Here is a 21,052-nt window from a genome sequence, read left to right as displayed (position 1 = left end):
AAACGTGTGAGGTAATCTTGATTAAATTCAAATTTAAGTATTTCCCTGATTCTGTTTTATTTGTGGGAAACGTCACAATTATCACTCTATATTTCTACCTAGACAAACAAAATATAGCTTAATAGTTATGTACTGGTGGAATAAAATGCTCACATAGATTTTAAATACAAAAATTTATTTATAAATTCAAAATTTATAAATGAAATTCACAATCTCAGGGAAATTGTTATTACTTGAAATCAAAAGTTTAATTAATTCTTGAGTTAATTATTAAGCAAAATTAAATCAAAGTTTATCAAGAAAATTAATTAAATTAAATCATAAAGCAATAATTAAATTTGAAATTTAATTTAATTAAATGCAAGTTAATTCACAAATGTAAGATTCAAAATTTACACAATAGAATATTATTCAAACTAATTAAACAAAATAAAGGCAATGCAGAAAAACATAATGCATAATATGAAAACAATTAAAGCATTGACAGTACATACATTAAATATATAAAAATGGAATAAGTCAAAAGAACAAAGCAAAAGATAAATGTTTAGAAATGATAAAACCAAGAAGTGCACTTCACAACATTTGTAAAAATACCTTATACACAGCTGCAACGTCAATCAAAAGGCCTGTTACAATTTTACACTTTTTCACTATTTTCTTGGCGCCTTCGCAAAACCAATAAATGCAATACTATGTTCAGATCCCACAAACAACACATATATTACTAAGAATTATATAAAAATGAGTGACCAGCTCGTTACGTTAAGTTACTGAGACAGCCTCGCGAGCGAGCGAGCGAGAGAGAGAGAGAGAGTATAACGCACGCCACTCTCCTCAAAGTGAAAGAATGAATGGTTCCCTCACCCATAAGCGTATAGTCTATAGTTGAAGGCGAAAACATATTACGTCATCTCTATAGGAATGGCTATGAATAAGGCTTCCTTGTTCTTTCAGAGGCCCGACCGTGTTGTGTTTGCATCGATAACGAAATCACCTAGCTAAGACATTCTCAAAGTGGGGATACGACTCTCTTAAAAGGCTTATGAGCTTTCACTCTCTGTGTGTCTTACGTACTTCAAAATGAAAAATGGATCACTTAAGGCATGTTGTCTTTAAATTTGGGAAATCTGAACACAGAAATAAACATTTCACACCATGATACACAAGTTCTGATGTGAATTGATCATATTACCAGAATTATAATTGCATTCTAAACTTACATTATAAGAATATATTATATACCAAAAGCAGGGGTAGCCGACTGCCAGCAAAACGCATCAGTGTGAGGGTGGACCAAGGAACTAATTAAAAAAACTGCAACATATTTCTTTATTTTTGACGTTTCATAATAATTTCTTTGTTACATCATGATGTATCTGTTGAATAATGAACAAATTACTCAAAAGGTTACTGTAAAAACTTTAAAAATCACAAGAAGAATGAAATTCATCAAATATAATATAGCTAAAAAACACAACAGAACCATGGACCGCTAACCAACCTTAGGTGGAAAGAGCAAAAGACAGAATGCTTATACTCAAGTAAAGTTGAGTAGAGGAGGTTTGGTTATTTAACTGGGCGGATAGTTATTTGATAAACAGTGACTGAAGTTATAGGCAATTCGTGAGGATTTGCTGTTTGGCTTATTATGCTAAAATCACTTCTTTCGATGTGTTTTAAAAATTTTGGAATGCGCTCTGATATTAGAATGTTCCGGATTGGAGAGTCTACAACCAGTACGAAAGCTAATTATCCGATGGGAGTCGATTCTGACGATCAGTAACCTCCTAGTGGATCAGACATATGTCCAAGAGTTACACTTGGGGTAAGTATACTTATACACCACGTTAGAGGATAAAAAAAAAAGGGGCTTAATCGATCCTTGTAGTTAAAAAAAGGAACCAATTGTTAACTACAAGGATCGATATATGGTACATGTATTAGGGCTTGTGCCTTGTATGATAAGGCGCCCTATGAGGTAATGTTAGACTAGCGATAATCTTACGCTAAGTCGGTTGGTATTGCACTTCCATCTTCAATGGAGTGTCTGGGGGTTTGTAGATCATTTACGAAGTCGGTTTTATCTTGTTGGTTATTACGACGATGTGTTAAACTCATGGTGAGGAGGTTCTTGTAGAAAACACGAAATATAAAACTATATGTATTCTTCTGAAGTTTTACATGCTGAAGATCAGATATGATTGTACAAGTCTTCTAATAACGATAGCTTGATCGCTTCTGCCAATGATGATGGCTAATCCTATTCCTCTACATGATAAAGCTTAGGTAAAGAGGTACAGGTCTTCTAATGACGATAGCTAACTCTGTTCTCCTGTCTACCATCTCTGTTACAAGTTATGAAGGAGCAGACAGTAGTTCGAACATATGAACATACATACAAATGACATAGTTTCATACGAACACACAATCAAATGAGACACACTACAGATCACGTAGGCCGTTTGAATTATAGGTCGGGGTATTGTCTCAAGCAGGGAGCTTGGACTAATGTTTATAAACAATTGAATGACTACAGGTGACGGCATGTTATCTTAGCCTACATACTTATTGTATACGTCATCTTTAGCGTCTCTAGTCTGATCACATTCCTGCAAGCAATCTTTTATATATATGGACTAACATTCCATATTCTTATTATGTAAACACTTACATTAGCTCGGTCAGCTACCAAAACCAGCTACTGAATATTACTCAAACTTGATTTGCATTTGACTTATAGGAGTGTGATACAGACACTATGTGAATATATATATATATATATTAGTAAATAAAAATTCATGGTGTACATGAATTGATTCAAGTAATAAAATATAAAACAATGATATTGGTAAATAATAGTGATCATGGATATATAATGATACAGTTTTTCACTTCATCTCATTAAGATACATATGCTACAGAAAATACTAATGTACTCTGATAATTGCATAGAATGAAGATTAACATGATTAATCATATACTAACTCATATAACTGCAGATATTGGTAAGATAAAAGGTAACAGATTGATTATAGGCTACCTGATTTGTTTATACATATGTATATGGATTCATATAATTATGATTAATATATGTGCACTTTAAATAGATTCCTATTGCGTACACGCAAAGATATATTTCGATTCCGTTATTTATGATCATTTATATATATAGGATACATGATACTTTATATATATATATAGGATACATGATACTATATATATATATGATACATGACCGAGGTTATACTACTTCACATTTACTAGCTTTCGAACAACTTTTCGTCCATTACACAGTTTCCAGACAAACAAACACCCATAGCCAATGAAACGGCCTATTTTCACATGGTTAAAACAAGGGGAAAATTTCCTTGCCTGGGCGGGTCCAACGTTCTATTTTTGCGCTCATACTTATTCTCTGCATCCTAAGCTACACGATTACGTTTGCGATGAATAAAAAAAACATCCCCAGCACGAGTCCTTCGCCAGCAAAGTAGAGTTGAATATCCTTCGGGTCGTAATTGTCGGAAGTATGTCCCTTTCGTAGTCGATTCCGACAGCCGCTGGAGCATTCCGCATTAAAACGAGATTAACGACGAGATACGGTGTCGGTCGAAGAAGTCCATGAAATTCCTTTCACATTGTAGGCGGTTGTTACTTGACTGTAGTCGTCCGCTGCGAACGAACGATTTTTTGAAGTTGCCGATGTGAAACTCTCGTTACTGCAGGATAACTGTAACCAGGTTCCATTAATCAGCCTGCAAGTGAAATTATACTTGTCACAAGGGCAAAGTAAATTCAGACGACATCCAATACAGGGGAGGGGAGAGAGCGATTTAGACCAGACCTTAACCCAACATGAGTTCGCTGATATTTTGGAATTCAAAAGAGTCCGCTGTACAAACCTTTTTTATCCATGGCATTAACAATGAGTGAACCTATCCAGGTCTATGATGACTGAAAAATATCCATAATTATAACAAATAAACAGATATCAATACAATAAACCCCAATAAAGAAAATTCGATATTACTGGTAGTAATATCGAATTAATTACTAGACAAAGAAGTGGAAAACGGAGCTATTTGTAAGATTGCCAGGCAACATAAGAGTCAAAGAGAAGATTAATCATGATTCTGTATTTCTCTATGCTAACTGAAATTAAGTTGTGATAAAAATCTGATTTTTTTTTTTTTTTTTTTTTTTTTTTTTCCTATGTGGCCCTAACAAAAAGTTTCATATTCAAATTTTCTCCGCGCGCATCCTCTGAGGTTAATTGTAAAAACTTTATTAATAGGTAGGAGGTGCAACGAAAAAAACCCACTATGTAACTAATTTCTAAATAAACTTTGGTTTTTCAAGAAAATGTGACATTTCCCATGAATGTTTTACTTGAATTGTAATAGGCTAATGTTGCAAGTAAATATTTCATATATACATATCTTGATACTTCTAAATGTCTATGAGGTTCAGAGAAAAAAAAAATTAATTCATTTTGTTGTTATAGAAATTCTATTTGCTTATATTGTTCATTAATTTTAAATTTTATGATTACAAGTCCTTAACTAATTGCATTACACACACGGATAAGAATATATTATGTGGCCTGTCATGTGACCTATGAACCACATGAAGTTCATGAACTAAGCATTCCTTTCTCCAGTCAATCTGTTTTGCAAGCAGAGACGACACACAGATGAAGCCGTGTAAGCAGATTATTGAGGTTAAAAGGAACAAATGCTGATACGGCAATGATGACGTCGTCACTTGGCAGGAGATTGCTCTCAGCCAGCTAAGAGTTACGTTACTTGCTGTAACAAATACGACTTTAGGATAAATTTCATCTAAGGCTAGTTTTGGACAGTGCAGTGGTAGTTCATTGCATCAACAGAGGAGGGTCCAAATCCAAGCATGTGAATCATGTCATGATAGCCATCTTTTGCCCTAGCAAACAAACACAAATGGCATCTGTCTGCCACTCACCTGGCAGGGGTAAGAAATGTGATAGCAGACGCTCTGTCCCGGTCAGTTCCTCTGGAATCAGAATGGTCTCTAGACGACGGGTCATTCCAAGTGGATAAGCCTGAGAGTCCCAGGTCTCCAAGTGGATCTCTTCGCCTCACAAGCGAACCACAAGCTCCCTTGCTATGTGGCCCCCAACCTGGACCCTCTGGGCTTATGCCACGGACGCCCTGTCGTTGGATTTGGAATCAGTGGAGAAGAATTTATTTCTTGTTTTTCCTCCAGTGAATCTCCTCTTGAAAGTCCTAAGCAAACTAAGGTCTTTCAAAGGGATAGTAGCTCTGATTGCACCGGACTGGCCCAAGAGCAACTGGTATCCTCTTCTTCTGGAATTGGGCCTCCGACCTCAACGGATCCCCAATCCCAAGCTATCACAATCAGTACAAATGAGGACTGTGTTCGCTTCCTCAGGAATTCTCCAGACCCTAACTTTATGGACTTCATGAAGTTTGCGCTAATAAAGATGCTAATAATTGATTCCCCCACAGAATATTCTCTTCCTAGAATCAGATAAGAGAGAGTCACCATTAGACAATATGACTCAGCTGTTAAAAAATTAGCATCTTTCCTGAAAAGAATCAAACACTACAACCATGACAGTTAATCTAGCTATATCCTTTTTCAGATCCTTGTTTGAAAAGGTTTAGCAGCTAGCACTATTACCACTCATAAATCGGCTTTGAAGAAGATCTTTCAAGTAGGTTTTCAGATAGATCTGACTGAATCTTATTTCACGTCTATCCCTAAAGCCTGTGCTAGACTTAGACCTTCTCAAAGGCCTACTGCAGTTTCATGTTCTTAAATGATGTCCTCAAACTAGCTTCAGATACTGACAACTCGTCTTGTACATTCATAATGCTCCTGAGAAAGACATTATTCTTATTAAGTCTAGCTTCAGGAGCTAGAATTTCAGAACTGTCGGCTCTATCCAGGGATGCGGGTCATGTGGAATTCCTCCCATCAGGAGAAGTTCTACTTGCTCCGGATCGTAGCTTTTTTAGCCAAAAATGAGGATCCTCTTGCAGGTGGGCCCCTTGGAAAGTTATCCCACTTCCAGGATCCTTCTCTCTGCCCAGTATCGACTCTAAGAGCCTTTCTATCTCGTACTTCCTCAAGATCCTCAGGTGCTCTCTTCATGAGAGAAAAAGGTGGTACTTTGTCAGTAAAAGGTATTAGGCAACAAATCCTTTACTTCATTAAACAAGCCAACCCTGATTCATTCCCAAAAGCACATGATATCAGGGGAGTAGCCACCTCAATTAATTACTTTCAATTTTTCAACATATGAACTTTGAGGATCTTAAAAAGTATACTGGATGGAGATCCCCGACAGTCTTTAAACGTCATTATCTAAAGTCCTTGGAATCTTTTTAAAGTTTCAGCAGTAGCAGCGGGAAACATTGTTTCTCCTGATACTGTATAGTAGTCGTAGTACATATCCAGGTCTCCTTTCTACCTACATCATCCAACATGCCTCACCCTATCGCCATGCTACTCGGATATCCTAGCCTTAGCCGCTGAATCATAATAGTGGATTGTCCCTTATTTTTTTTGCTAGGGACATCCACACTTGTACTGATGGTGTACTTCAGTGTACCTACCCTTATTTTTATGCTAGGGTAGGACACAATGTGTTTGATATTTTGTAAATAATTTCAAGTAAATCCCTTTTGTTTATATACACTGCATCATTGTATTTACTGTGGTTACTGTATTTTAAGTACTTTAAATTACTAACGTTCTGTTATATTAACTGTTTAGGATAAGTTAGTTTAAGTTACTTAGTTTGTATGCTGTAATTGATTTACTTATATTATATCCATCATTTTACAACTGATTTTCATTTGTCCCTTTTTTTCCCATCTTGTCTGTTTCTCTGGTACTCTTTCATAGGCCGACACGAGCTGATGCAGAAAAGGGATTTTGACGAAGGAAAAAAAAAAAAACAAAAATCTTATTTCTGGGTGATTGGCTCGTGTCGCCCTATGAAACCCACCCTATGTTGTTTTCCCCCCCATGCAGGACAAGATGTTTTTAGATTAAGGATGTCCGCTAGGGGCGCTGCTGTCCGTGGCGTCCTCTAGTAGTAGTAGTAACGGCTGCATCGCCCGTTGGTATCAGCTCTCTCTTAAGGGGATTCTGATTGGAAGTTCTAATTGGTGAATGTCTCGTGGTAGTGATTCCCACTCGCCCCTATTACCATACCGACACTTCTTTTTAAGAGTGAGCGAGTCAGTTTTACTGACATTTTCTTGATTTTGTTTTTTCTCTGGTAATTTTAGATTAATTTTACCTAGAAAGAATGATATTAAGGATCCTTTCATAGGGCGACACGAGCCAATCACCCAGAAATAGATTTTTCCTTCGTCAAAATCCCTTTTTTAATACTCGACCCACATGAGAAGAATGTCTGAAAAAAAAACAGTAACCAAAAGGTTGAACAATATATTAGTTTCATGTTGGAAAACTGCATGATTATGTTAAATTAAATATTCCTTATTGAAACTAATGAAAAAGGTTTCCATACAAAATTCTATATATATTATTAGCCCTGTATAGATTCATATAGGATTATTCCATAGATACACATTTTCACTTCTAGACTTCCTAACTTTAAAATCTCTTTATTTTATTTATTTATTTATTTATTTATTATTATTATTTTTTTTTTTTTTTTTCATTGACTACGAATATAAATCACCGGGGACAGACAATATGTCAGTAGGTTTTGGATATGTGTTTGAACTATTAGCTTATTTGTCATTACTAAAGCATTAAGTTAGAGTTCAAATCTTTACGCATATATATTTGGATATTTAATAACCTATGGTTACGTTTTTTTTTTTTGCTTATTGATTTTGTACGTGATTCCTTTTTTTATTATAATTTGTAACCCTTCCGACTTCTTACGGAGTGTATTATATTGACTCCACTTGTATCCATATTTATTTTATTTTTTTTATATTTATTTATTTATATATTTTTTTATATATATTTGATAAATTAATGTTGGCTTGAGGAATATGTGGAAGAGTGTTCTAGCGGCGTACCGTATAAGGCTACTTGCGGTATCATTTCTACAGATACGAGATATGAATGATAAAGGTATTTAAAACCGCGAGAACCGCTATAATCCTGTTCGGATCCAATATCACGAGTTGTAACTCGTAAGACATTGACACTTCCTATTTAATTATCCGGTATTCTACCAAACCGATTGACTCTGGGTGATAAAATATATTATTGGTTTTCTTATGGAAAGGAATTCACACAACGTGTTAAGGAGATTATTATTGATTTACACCACCCGAGTCACAGATTATTATGTGTTGATTCCATATTTACTGATTTAGCACTCATAAATATTCCTAACGCACTCAATGCGGTGTTTGTTTTTAGTGCTATTAATTCTATATAATGTGTCAAGGAACTATTAACACTAAGAAGTGTTTATCCCTCTGTCAGACTCGTAAATTCTGTTAATAATTCTACGTATTCTTTCAAGGATTGATTTGGCACAGGATAGGCCCTTAACTGACAGGTGTCTTAGTGTGTCCCTTGTTTTCATGACACGTGTTACAATCAGTTATGTGCTTTTTTATATCTGTAAGCATTGTAGGCCAGTAAAACAGTGATTTGGCTTTCTGTGACATACTAGGGAACCACTGGATGACGGAATGCAACCAGTTTATGACGATTGGTATGAAAGAGATTATTACTAATACCTGGTCGTTAGTCATCTGCTGTGTTTCCTTCGGGTTTTCCTCGTCACAGACCTACATAGAACATTACATTTGATTACATTATTCTGATACACATACTATAAATATACTTTTGCTTTAGGGTTTTTTGCTCGAAAGTGTTTATTGTTTTTGCCTAGCCACTGACCCTGTTTCCGTTTCGAAGTGTTTATTGTTTGGTGTTTATTGTTTTGCTTATCGCTGTTGACACTTGCTTTGTTCAGTTTGTAACAGTTCTGCGCTCCGACCCAGATATTCAATGCTCGCGATCTCTTGGGTTAAGGAATTTTCTTGTTTAGATACGGTTTTTAACATAGGCACGGATGTTTCTATATCTTTTAGTCCAATTAATGGTTCTTTGCTGTATGGTGCGGGATTGCGGGATAATGGCGTTCAGCTATGATATTTGCTTTCCCAGGTAGATATCTTATCTTGGCTCCAATAACCTGAATGATCATTTGTCACCGGATGTTCCTTTTGAACTGTGATTAAAGCCTTTGAAAAACTCGGTAAAGGACTCGTGTTCAGTAAGGACTTTATCAGGATAGCCATAGATTATGAACTTAAAATGTACTAGTGTTAAAGATACCTAGCCCTTCCTTGCCTATTACTGCATATTTACTTTCAGAGGGCTTTAGTTTACGTGAATAAAAAAGCTATAGGGAAAAAAAGAACTGTTTATCATATTACTGAAGTAGTATCCCTCTTTACCCCTTGGTCTGAGGCGTCTGTTGCAATAAAAAAAAATTCCTTATTTAAATCATGGGATTTTTAAGTGTTAAGGTAAGGCTGCATTTTTACGCTTTTAAGATATCGAACGCCTGTTGATGCTTTTTAGACCATAATAAATCTACGCTCTTCTTCGTAAGATCTGTTAAAGGAGCTGTCATGATTGAAGAGTTACATATTTGCATACGATTGTAATACCCACTAAAGCGCAAAAGTGCTGTATCCCCCTTTTACGTTAATAGGTACCGGAAAGTTATGAATAGCCGACACCTTACCATGGACTACTTTAAGACCTTGACTAGACACATAAAACCTAGATAAACATGTTCGGTTTTTTAAAAAAACTCACATTTAGATATTTTACTCTGAGATTATTTGTCTTTGTCATATAGCACTAGCTCTACTTTATGTGAATGTACTTCTAAGGTATTAGAAAAGATTACAAGATCACCTATAAGCATGTAGGGTAGCCCTTAAAAGTCTCCAAACACTATATTATAATTGGGGCGCAACGTAAGCCGGAGGCATACGTAAAAATTGATAATGTCCCCTGAGTGTGCTAAAAAGAAAACGGTGTATGAGGTACAATCACTTAGGTAATGGTATCTGGTAAAAGCATTTAAGTAAGTCCAAGTTGGTGAAAAAAATTTATTCTAACCTAACAGAGATAAGATGTCGTCGGTACATCGCACTGGAAACTATCGGGAGTCGTTTCTTGTTTAAGCGGACAGAAATCTACGCGATACGCCAAGTCCGATCTTTTATGGCATGACGTTTGAGGAAAAATTTATATGGGCTTATTTGATTTCCTAATGACTCCTATTACTAACATTTTTCAACTTCGTCATTTATCTCTATTTTGAATTTCATTGAGAATCTATACGAAGGTACGTAAATAGCTTTATGTTTGTCCTTAGACCGTATTTTGTGTTAAATTACATCCGTTTTTCCCAGAGATCACTCGCTAGTGGAGAAACTTCCTGGTATTCAGGTAGAAGATAAAAATAAAATCTGCTGAATCACCTCTGCTTGAATGACTTTACGGATATTACTTTAGATAGATTATCAGAGAGATTCATCCACGACTGGTTGGGCGTGATTAAAAATTAGCACAATAAAAAATGCGATATTTATAACTTCCGTATCCACGATATGTATACTTTTAGGCTTTGTTCGCGGAAATCGTTTATATTTCAGAGTGTCGGGAAGGATTAAAATTTCATTTCCCAGCAAAGTCTTTTTACACGCACTAAGACATTCGAGGGTGCATGCTTTCTCGAGATTTTGCGTGCAAAGTGCGACTGCGGTTTGTGGGAGAATTCTGTTGGGTCATTTGAAACAATGTTACCGATTTACGGAAAAAATGAACAAATATAGTTCCTTTATATAAGTTATTATTTGATTAACTGTCTCATTTTTGTTCAAACGGATTTTAATATGTTTGAAGGTTTTATAGGATTTCCCTTTGATAAACACGCCTTATTTTGCAGGATGTAAGTTAATATTTTGTATACCCCTAGATGAATCTTACAATTACACTAGATACAGATCAATGTTTTTTATAACTATAGAGGTATCTGTAAACGCTCGCTTATCCGGACTTCTCATTAGGGAAGTTCGAACAACAGGACGGTGAGTCCGTAAATACAGGATTTAGTGTACTAAAAGGAATAAAACAAGATATTCTAATTTTTACAGGCGCGTACAGTCGGGCTTTATCCACCACTACTTATAATAACTTACGTATTAAAAAAAAAAAACGAAAACCTGCTCTGATTACTTTATACGGTCGTGTGTTTCATAGGAAAAATCCTTTTTAATTCAAAAAGATATCGGTATGTATGAACCAACATCGCTTTTCCCCACTCTGCTAGAGTCGCTTATTGTATGGAATTTGCTATGCTTTGCAACATTTCGGCAGTTTTTGACTGACCTTGACCGCTTGACTAGGTGACACAGTCACCGAGTTTGCTTGTTTTGATTCTGAACGGGCTACTGTTTCTATTTTTTTTTTTTTTTTTAATAATTAAGATCCTTCTCTTTATTACCATCGGCAACGTATTGTGTGTTTTTAGCATTATGTTGCTGGTTACGTATAAAGCAATGAATGACGAACTATTAGGAACTGAGCGATTACTAATAAGACAAGTTATCACTACTGCATTCAATATTAACTGTTTGTACTTCATTCTTTGCTAAAATTTGAAATAGTGAGGGATCCTGGTCAGCGCATTTAGCCTGATGAAAGTTTTTTACAGACTTGTTATTCCTTGCAATCCAGCCATATTTTTAAAGTTAAGTTGAGTCATTGAGGTTCGATATTTTATATAACTCAAAAACTCAAGGCTAAAACTGCGATCGGGACTTGCAAAGGAGCATTTATTGTCATGACCCGAAATAGTGTTACCTCTAATTTATCTAGAAATTTTGTACGGGTGTTTCCACTTGTTTTTGTGTGTTTTCTAATCACTACAGTGCTTAACGACCCTATCCATGCATCTGTATAAATACAGACGTCCACTGCGTAAACGCATATTCACTGTTTAATATGATTTGTTACGTAAGGGGGGATTAATAATCACCCAAAATGATAAAATTAACATAGTATATGATTATGATATTTCAGTAGAACTTCTGGAAACAGACACTCAAAGATAAAAAACTCGCAGTAGCAATAGCTCAATGATGTAGATAATTTCTGTAAAAAAAATAAGATTAAGAATGTCTCGTAACTTCAGCCACAGGAATAACGAAATTCGACCTGCAAAGGAAAACACTCCAAAGTTACTACCAAATGAATAAAATGAAAAAATTTGTACTTAGCTTGCTTTTGTGGGAAGTCACAGTGTTCCGATAACGACACACGGGCCCTTGGTCCTCCTTCTCTATTTAGCGGACGACCTGGTTTGGCTTCAGTTTCCCCCGTGCGCGTTGTTTCGATGATTCGAGCCCTTGAAAGATCCGATGCTGCAGACGGCGTTCGGTTTGTTTCTTGGAGTGCCGGAAACGCTCACTAACGATGTTTTCTTGAATGATTCTAATGAGAGACGAAGCTTGCGTTGTCGTAGGAAAAAGACACGTCTTGGTTTTGTTTCTTGAAGTTATTCACTAACCGATGATACTAAGTTGGTTGAAGAATCTCTTGCTTTCGTCGGTCGTTAAAGAGTTCTTGTTGTTTTCTGAAGTCGCTCACTAACGATGATACTATGTTGCTTGAAGAATCTGCTGCTTCCGTCGTCGTTGACTTCTTATGATACATGATTTATTATTCTGGTTTTTCTTCGTAGGGGGACGTTTGGTAGAGTTTCTTCTGGTACGCTGGCCACCAATATTAGGGGGCTTTGTTTTGCCTTGTATGATAAGGCGCCCTTTTAGAGGTAATGTTAGACTAGCGATAATCTTACGCTAAGTCGGTTGGTATTGCACTTCCATCTTCAATGGAGTGTCTGGGGGTTTGTAGATCATTTACGAAGTCGGTTTTATCTTGTTGGTTATTACGAACGATGTGTTAAACTCATGGTGAGGAGGTTCTTGTAGAAAACACGAAATATAAAACTAATGTATTCTTCTGAAGTTTTACATGCTGAAGATCAGAATATGATTGTACAAGTCTTCTAATAACGATAGCTTGATCGCTTCTGCCAATGATGATGGCTAATCCTATTCCTCTACATGATAAAGCTTAGGTAAAGAGGTACAGGTCTTCTAATGACGATAGCTAACTCTGTTCTCCTGTCTACCATCTCTGTTACAAGTTATGAAGGAGCAGACAGTAGTTCGAACATATGAACATACATACAAATGACATAGTTTCATACGAACACACAATCAAATGAGACACGCTACAGATCACGTTGGCCGTTTGAATTATTATAGGTCGGGGTAGTAGTTGTCTCAAGCAGGGAGCTTGGACTAATGTTTATAAACAATTGAATGACTACAGGTGACGGCATGTTATCTTAGCCTACATACTTATTGTATACGTCATCTTTAGCGTCTCTAGTCTGATCACATTCCTGCAAGGCAATCTTTTATATATTATGGGACTAACATTCCATTTTTTTTATTTTATAATGCAAAAACTTACCACATGTCACGCACAATATATCGTATATTGTTGAAGAAATAACCTTCTAGTCATTCGAACAGATTTGTTCCCCTCTCGATATATGTATATGCCAAATACACTTATGAGTCTGCATTACCCACGATCTCTCACGAGCCATCAGGATCCGATGTACTCCCAAGGATTCGGAAAAAAGCAATAGTCTATCAGTGCGAGGAATCGTTACTGGATTTTTAGTGATAGGTCTTTTTTATTGCGCTGCTCTCTCTCTCTCTCTCTCTCTCTCTCTCTCTCTCTCTCTCTCTCTCTCTCTCTCTCTCTGTGAGTAATAACAAATCTTCACCGGCCAAAAGATATAGATAAGAGAGAGAAACAGACATTGTATAAATATGCTTATAAGTTACACATTTTTATCAAATATATTAATCTGTAATTTTGCATTACTTTGTTGATTTGCAATTGGTACTTCGTTGGCTAGTCAAATATTTCATTAAACGAGACACCTACATGGAAGCCAGTTTCTTCAAAATGGCTGAGACTCACTCAGCCATGAACAGCAAATCATTGACAGAGATTTAGAATACCGAGCCACTAACTCCTGTTCAGTGAATTTTTCAGGTGTCCGCTTCAAAATTTTGACCAGCTTTGCATAATCCTTTAGGCGAATTATGACTAATAGTTTCCTCCTATAATAGCTTGCCTTTTCCAATTATGTTTTAGCTTTTAAAGAACTTGTAACTTCCTCCCTCCTTTTTTTAGTTAGTCTTCAAAATGCTTAAGTGTAATTGGTCTGAAAAAATTACTACCGCAGGTTCTGTAAGAAGTTGCAAATGGTACTCGTGTAAAAAATCTGTAAGGTTGCTTCAGTTCTGTAATGCTTCTCCTTTTTTCAGACTTGGGAAGATCGATGGCTCAAAGGAAATAGATCTGTTAAGTTGACTTCCGAAAAATCCTCACCTCTTTCAGTATGGAAGACGCAAATCCAGCGTGTGGGGAACGGGACCTGGAGCTTGCGAAGCTGCTAAAATGTATCAATACTGTTGGGAAAAGAGTTATGTGTGATGTAGCAAAGAGAATGTATTCCTGTGATAAAATGAATACAAACAATGGCAGTAAACCTCTTAGGCGTTATATGTATGAAAAAAATCTCCAGGTCACATTTGAGGACAGTGATTTCTTGCTCGACTGCAACATCAGAAACAGAAAATTTGATTTACCATCCGCATGTAAAATAATTACAGACGTATGTAAAGATGTGTATGAAGAACTAAGTGACCACTGTAAGACGAAAATCGCATTTATTGCTCAGATAACCGATCAGCTATGCTTTGAGTACAGCAAAAACCCAACCATCTTAGAAATACAGGCAAGAGCGAGGGATTTGAAAGTAGCGTTGAATGATATTTACAAGGGCGTCGCTAAAACTTTAAACAAGGGAGTACCCAAAAGTAAGCGAATTGATTTTACTATTCAGATCCAGGAAATGACAGAGTCGCTCCAAAATATTATGGCGGCCCAAGCGCACGGGAATTTAAAGTTTGTGGATGAGTTTAAAGAAAAACTGTTTTTCAAGATAGTACAATCAGCAACGAGTGAAATACTCCAAGCATACGGCGAACACCGAAAATACAAAGTTCTCAATCCATGTACTAGGACTGACGACAGTGGAGAAAATAGATTTGATTTAGAGACAGTGTTTACTTTGCCTGAACTGACTCAGACACACTCCAACATTGAAATGTCCACAATCCTTACTACCCAGTCATTAAAAGGTGGTAAATGGATGATCCCAGAAACAATCATTATAAAAGGTGAAGCCGGTTCTGGGAAAACATCACTTTGTCGTTTTATTGTTCACACCTGGACGAAACAAGAGGAGAGAGTTTCAGGTGTTACTAAATTTCATCTATTACTTTTAGTGGAAATTAGTAGAACAACTGCAGTGAGCCTTGAAGAGTTCTTGAAAACGCAGTTGATGCGGCATACGATGGAGAAGTTTCAGACGAAAGACGTTATAGAGGCAATGGAGAAAATGAATGTTCTTATTGTTATTGACGGATACGATGAAAGAACTAAGACCACTGATAAGCTGTTGAATGATATTTATAAAACATTCCAAAAAACCAGAATTATTTTGACCTCCAGAACTTGTGCCCTTAACAGTGCTTTAAATATAGTTAATAAGCATAATGTCCATTCCCTCTTGATTGACCTAAAGGGTTTTAACGCTGAAAGCCGAAAACATTACATCACCAAAGTTTTTGAAGGAATTCAAGTCCCCACCAAAGGGATGGAGGAGAATCGTGAAAGGTTTCAAATGTATATTGACGGACGAGGGCAAATGCTGAGAGAACACTTGAAACTGCCTCTGACAATAGCTTTACTGATAGTTTTGTGGTTAGATGATCCTGAAAATGTGAATAATGTAACCACTATAACTTCTTTATACCAAGAATTATTCAACCTATTCCAGAAAAAATTAATGGAACGCCTGGTTTCTCAAGGCAAATTTAGAAAGGCAGTTAAAGTGCCGCCTCTCTTAGAGGAACTTCTTCTCAAGTTGGGTGAACAAGCATGGAATATGCTCAGAGAAGCAGTAGATCCAGAACTACCGCAAGAATATGAAGGAAAAATCACGAAAGAATGCAAACAACGTGAAATAGATTCGACGGAATTTTTGTGTGCCTTTCTCAAGTGCGAAATTGAAGCGGATAGAGATGATAAACGAAATGTGTATCTTTTCCTTCACAGGACTCAGACTGAGTATGTTGCAGCATTATATTTAGCTGACCTCATTCATGAAGGAAAGAACGGAGCACTGCAAAAAATTGCCAATGAAATAGAAGATTGGGAGCAATATCAGCAATTGCTCCTTTACTTGACTGGTAATTTGGCTCTTAGAAATACTCTGAAGGGATTAGAGAGTGAAGTTTTAGACCTGATTGCTAGAGGAAATGTCAACTACTCTTATTACTCGTATTGGTGGAACTTGGTTTCTGAAAGCATAATTAACTATGAAATTCGTGAGCTCCCAAGCTACAGTATCCATTATACAGGTCTTGTTCATCCTAAAATTGGAGAAATCATTGCTACTGAGGACAGGTTTCTATCTAGATATGTTGTGTGGGAGCCAAATGATAGTAATATTGCTGCTGCTCTGAGGTTAATTGCCCTTATTCCAGTACATGTAGCAACCTTGAAGATTGAGATTCCAGACAATATAGAACCCTTTGATATTTCCGATTTCATAGAAGCTATAGAAGAAGTTGGAGAACACAAAGTTGACAGTAAAACACGGATTGCAACTGAACTGAAACTCAATAGACATGTGCTACCAAGAACTACAAATGGTTCTGATAGGTTCCTCCTTGCAACACAAAGTTGGGCCAAACTAACAGTATTTTCTGGTTCCTTAAAACATGAAATGAATTTGCGTGGAATGTTTCCAAAACTGAAAAACATTCATTGCAAAATAGCAAACCCGGACATACTGAAGTCTTTCAAAAATCTTACAAACACTGTTAGAATTCTACGCATCACAATTAGTTTTTCACAGGACAATTGTTCTCCCAGTGATCTTCAGGCTCTACGTTTTACTGGAACGCTTGAATTCACATTTCATAGCATTAAAGAGGAAAACAGCCAGTGGATGGTGGATGTCCTAATAAAACTTGCAGGACAGTGAGTATATTGCAAAGATTCCATCATAAGTTAAGATTATGCATTTTCAACTCGATTCTTTGAGAGAACAGTTTTTTATGGTAGTATTTTATGGTGTTGTTTACCTGAACACTTAAGAACATTTAGGATTCCCATTTCCTTTCAAATCTAAGCTTTGCATATTTTCCGGACTATACTAATCCTTTTTCTTTAAGGTAGCGGGAATAAACAAAAATGATTTAATGTAGGTTTATTAAAAACACAACATTCATTGTCCAACTTGGAATCTTAAGAAGTATACACATGGTAGAATGCCAACTATATTGCTTTACCAAGGAATAAGCCTATCCTCCCTTCATCACTGTTTGTTCCTGTAAAGTTCTTTGCGCTCTGCAATTATTCAAAGTGACTACTTTTGCTGAATTCACCCTAAGTTTCACATCTTAAAGACCCTTATTTGCAGTGCATTTCCTTCTAAAAGTCCCAGTCAGCTATGAACATAGACTGAACAATTTCCTCCCATCAGTCTCTTGGGAAGGAGGAATTTCGAGGTTAAAATCTAGAAGGAGTGGAGACTATTCAATCTCCCCCATTCCCCCCCCCCCCCCCCCCCCCACCAACTTAGAAGTTAACCTTTACAGTTCCTCCTTTCCAAGATTCAGATAATGTATTTTTGCGTAAGTGTATGGGCGTGTCGTTTTTTGTTATGGGGGTATCATCAAAATTTACGTTCATAAATGCTGTAGTTTTAAGAACCCCAAATAAGTTGCAGAGAGCATAACAACTGTGGCATTCTCCCACTGAAGTTTGGGCGGATCATATACAAATCATTCCTTACGGAGGTCATTTGTTCCTTTTTTTTTCTTTTCTTTTCTTCTTCCCAACAGATGTGGTTTTGAGAGGCTGTGCTTAGAAGACAGTGAGCTGAGTTATGAAAACCTCGAGTCAGTAGTCTCTCAACTAAACGGCCATCTACATAATGGACTGAGAGTGAATCGAGTTGGCGATCCTGATGATGACAAGGAACAGCGACTGAACAAAATGGCTTACTTTAACATTGATTGGAAAGACTAACACCTATTAGGGGATTTTTTTTATAATACAAATAGCTACATAATCCTAGAGAGTAAACAGAAAACAAAGACATGTTGCTCAAATGGCTAAATTATTTGCCAGAGGCCAGCTGTATTACTTTTACTGCTCATGTGCCCTCAAGTTACTCTCAAAATTCCAAAACCTGTCACTGTGTGCACTGTAGTGTGCGTCTCTCCTGTACTTGCCAACTTGATGATCAGTAGAAGATTTAATCTTGCAACATTTCATAAAAGTTAAAACTAAGATTCCATTATTCATCATGCAACAAAAAAAAAATTTTCCAAGTGATACCTGCAAGTTACTTTCTACATCACCAGTGTCCAATATTTACCGAGTTTCCCCACCCGAGGGTTAGTTTTCTCTCCGTCCGCCCTTCAGACCGAAAACTCTGTTGAGGCTACAAGGCTGCAAACTGGTATGGTGATCGTCCATCCAATCATGAAACATACCAAATTCCAACCCTCTAGCCTCAGTGCTTATTTTATTTAAAATTAAAGTTAGCCAAAATCGCACTTCTGGCAGCGCTATAATTATCAACAACATAGGCCACCACTGGACAGGAAACTCGATTGTGCCAAGGAACTCCGGCGCATTTTTTACTTGTTTAGTGCTGTTCTCAGGCTGGCATGCTGATGATTTTGAGCGAAACCCCTCTTACTCTCAGTGCTGTGAATCCGTGAATGAGACAAACAAAGCTTTGTTCAGATCAGTCAGTTGATTAGAAAAATTCTCTTCCCCTCAATCATTTACTTTTAACTTCCCAAATGTGAAAACTCAATTGGTCACGGTTGCCAGCACTTAAAAGTTTCAGCGTAAACAGCAGAAAGCAATAGTTTTAGGATCACATTGGCCTACTACTGGGCCAAATATGCCCTCTCTAATGAGCACCTCTTTTAGGTGTGTGTATAATTTACTCATCTTGTATAAAATATTGTACTCCTATACGCTCAAGCTTTCGTGACGTGATTAAATGCCACCTCCACGAGTTTAGGCTTTTTCCTCTGGTCTGTAACCAAGTTCGCATTATTTTCCATGTTGGTTCTACAATTTTTTTTTTTTTTGCTTAAGGACAACATCACTTTCTCTGTAAATATCAGGTCTTCACTCTTTAAAATATATTGGACTATTTTCTGAGCGGTGTTTCACATAGCCATAAATTAAATTTCCTCGTGATCGAGCAGCTGTTAACAGCTTATTGTAACATTCATTTTAAAAAATGCCGTCTCTGGTTTTGTTTTGTTTTTTAATCGTGGTTAATACTTCCTTCTTTAGGATTTAGTGTCCCAGTTGTTTTCTATGGTTTATTATATATAAATAATTTCCTTTTCCCAAAAAGTTTTACATCTATCTCATCACCTCCCTTGGTGTCTGATGCCTTCAATTTCTCGCTTCTTTCCTTATGGATACTAATGCTATTCATAGCATATGGTTATTGATTCAGTCAGTCTTGACTAGGGATTTAGTATCAGAAGAAAGCAAAAAAGGCTTCTTAATATAAAAAAAAGTATATCATGACTATTATTGTTATTATGATCCATTCATACTGTAAATGATCTGATTGGGTAACTGCATGGACTACATATTGCTTATATATGCTACTGGCAAAAAATGCAATGGATTGCACTGTATTATTTTAAGGAGTGTATTCATTGTCATTGTTGTTGATTTTATTGTTATAACTAATAATGATTTATACAAACATCAGCCAGAGGATATCCCTAGCAGTTTGAAATATTCAAATGTTAAGTATTCTAATGATCTAATCATGTAATTTTTTCTGCTTTATTTCCATCCTTCTTTCCAACGAAAACTGGTATCACATGATCTGTTTCGTGAGCCCGTCAAATTCCTTCAGATATGCAGATATGTAATATCAGTAATTGAAAACTCGCATCATTCTTGACGATGCAGAAGGTTAATTAAGCAGCCATGTGAGATATGGCAATTTTAGCTCAAATGTCTTAACATGCGAGTACATCGATCAATATTGTCTGTTTCTTGCACATAGTTTTGATCAGCTGATATCCAGTTTTCATAGTTCTCAGTTTTACCCTCAAATTGTGTAATGACAAATTGTTCCCCAAGACTAGTGGAAACGAGGCCTTTGTGGGAGAAAACCGGTCATCCATCCGGTTGAACATGAGTTTGTCATTTTTCTCTCTTTTAGGAAATTGGAGAGCTTCTATATGAACTTTACTGTGTTTGTAACCTTTTATATTGTAAGTTTGACAATGGATCTAAACTACCAGATAGCCCTGTTTGTTTCAAGCATGTAATTATCCCTGCAATTGCTAATACAAGAGTGTACGATCATCCTGTATTATTTGTCCAAGTCCTGACGAAGTAGGTTACAAAACAAATCTTAAAAAGTCATAAATAAGGCAGCTGATTCATTTCTGAAGCCATGCTTGCATCACTGCTCATTTGTTCACACCCTCTACCCTCTGTGCTTAACGTTGATAATCAGGCTTGCTTGTTAATAATTAGAAAAATATTTTTGAGAGAATGCTGAAAATGTCAAACATATTTATTACAAAAGGCCCAAATCAATTACAAGCATTGCTTTCCAATGACGTCTGTATATTATATTTTAGTTCTGCAGCAAATATAAACTATATAAAAAAATAACATAAAAACTGAAGAGCACATTCAGCACCAAACTGTGGTTTGCATGAACTATTTTATTTCATGATGTTGCTGGTAAATTTCTATAACAGAAAATATGAGGTGGGGAGGATAT

At 36.4% G+C, this 21,052-nt stretch overlaps 1 protein-coding gene across 3 annotated transcripts in view; it reads left to right on the top strand.

The window, feature by feature from the left end:
- LOC135207238 (uncharacterized) overlaps positions 1 to 20,625 on the top strand; it is a 69,605-nt gene extending 48,980 nt beyond the window's left edge. For 2 of the 3 annotated variants that reach the window (XM_064238867.1, XM_064238869.1), the window contains exons 2-3: positions 14,451 to 17,238; positions 18,105 to 20,625. In XM_064238867.1, the coding sequence (XP_064094937.1) occupies positions 14,525 to 17,238; positions 18,105 to 18,291 (2,901 nt within the window). In that variant the 5' untranslated portion in view covers positions 14,451 to 14,524 and the 3' untranslated portion in view covers positions 18,292 to 20,625. Of the gene's footprint in view, positions 1 to 1,710; positions 1,829 to 14,450; positions 17,239 to 18,104 lie in introns of all 3 variants that reach the window. The other variant, XM_064238870.1, reaches the window with a different exon arrangement.
- Positions 20,626 to 21,052: the final 427 nt, after the last annotated feature.

This window comes from Macrobrachium nipponense, chromosome 32 (assembly GCF_015104395.2).
Source record: "Macrobrachium nipponense isolate FS-2020 chromosome 32, ASM1510439v2, whole genome shotgun sequence".
In the NCBI taxonomy this organism is placed as follows: domain Eukaryota; kingdom Metazoa; phylum Arthropoda; class Malacostraca; order Decapoda; family Palaemonidae; genus Macrobrachium; species Macrobrachium nipponense.
Note: the sequence above shows the minus strand (reverse complement) of the source record. Positions and strands in the feature narration are given on the sequence as shown.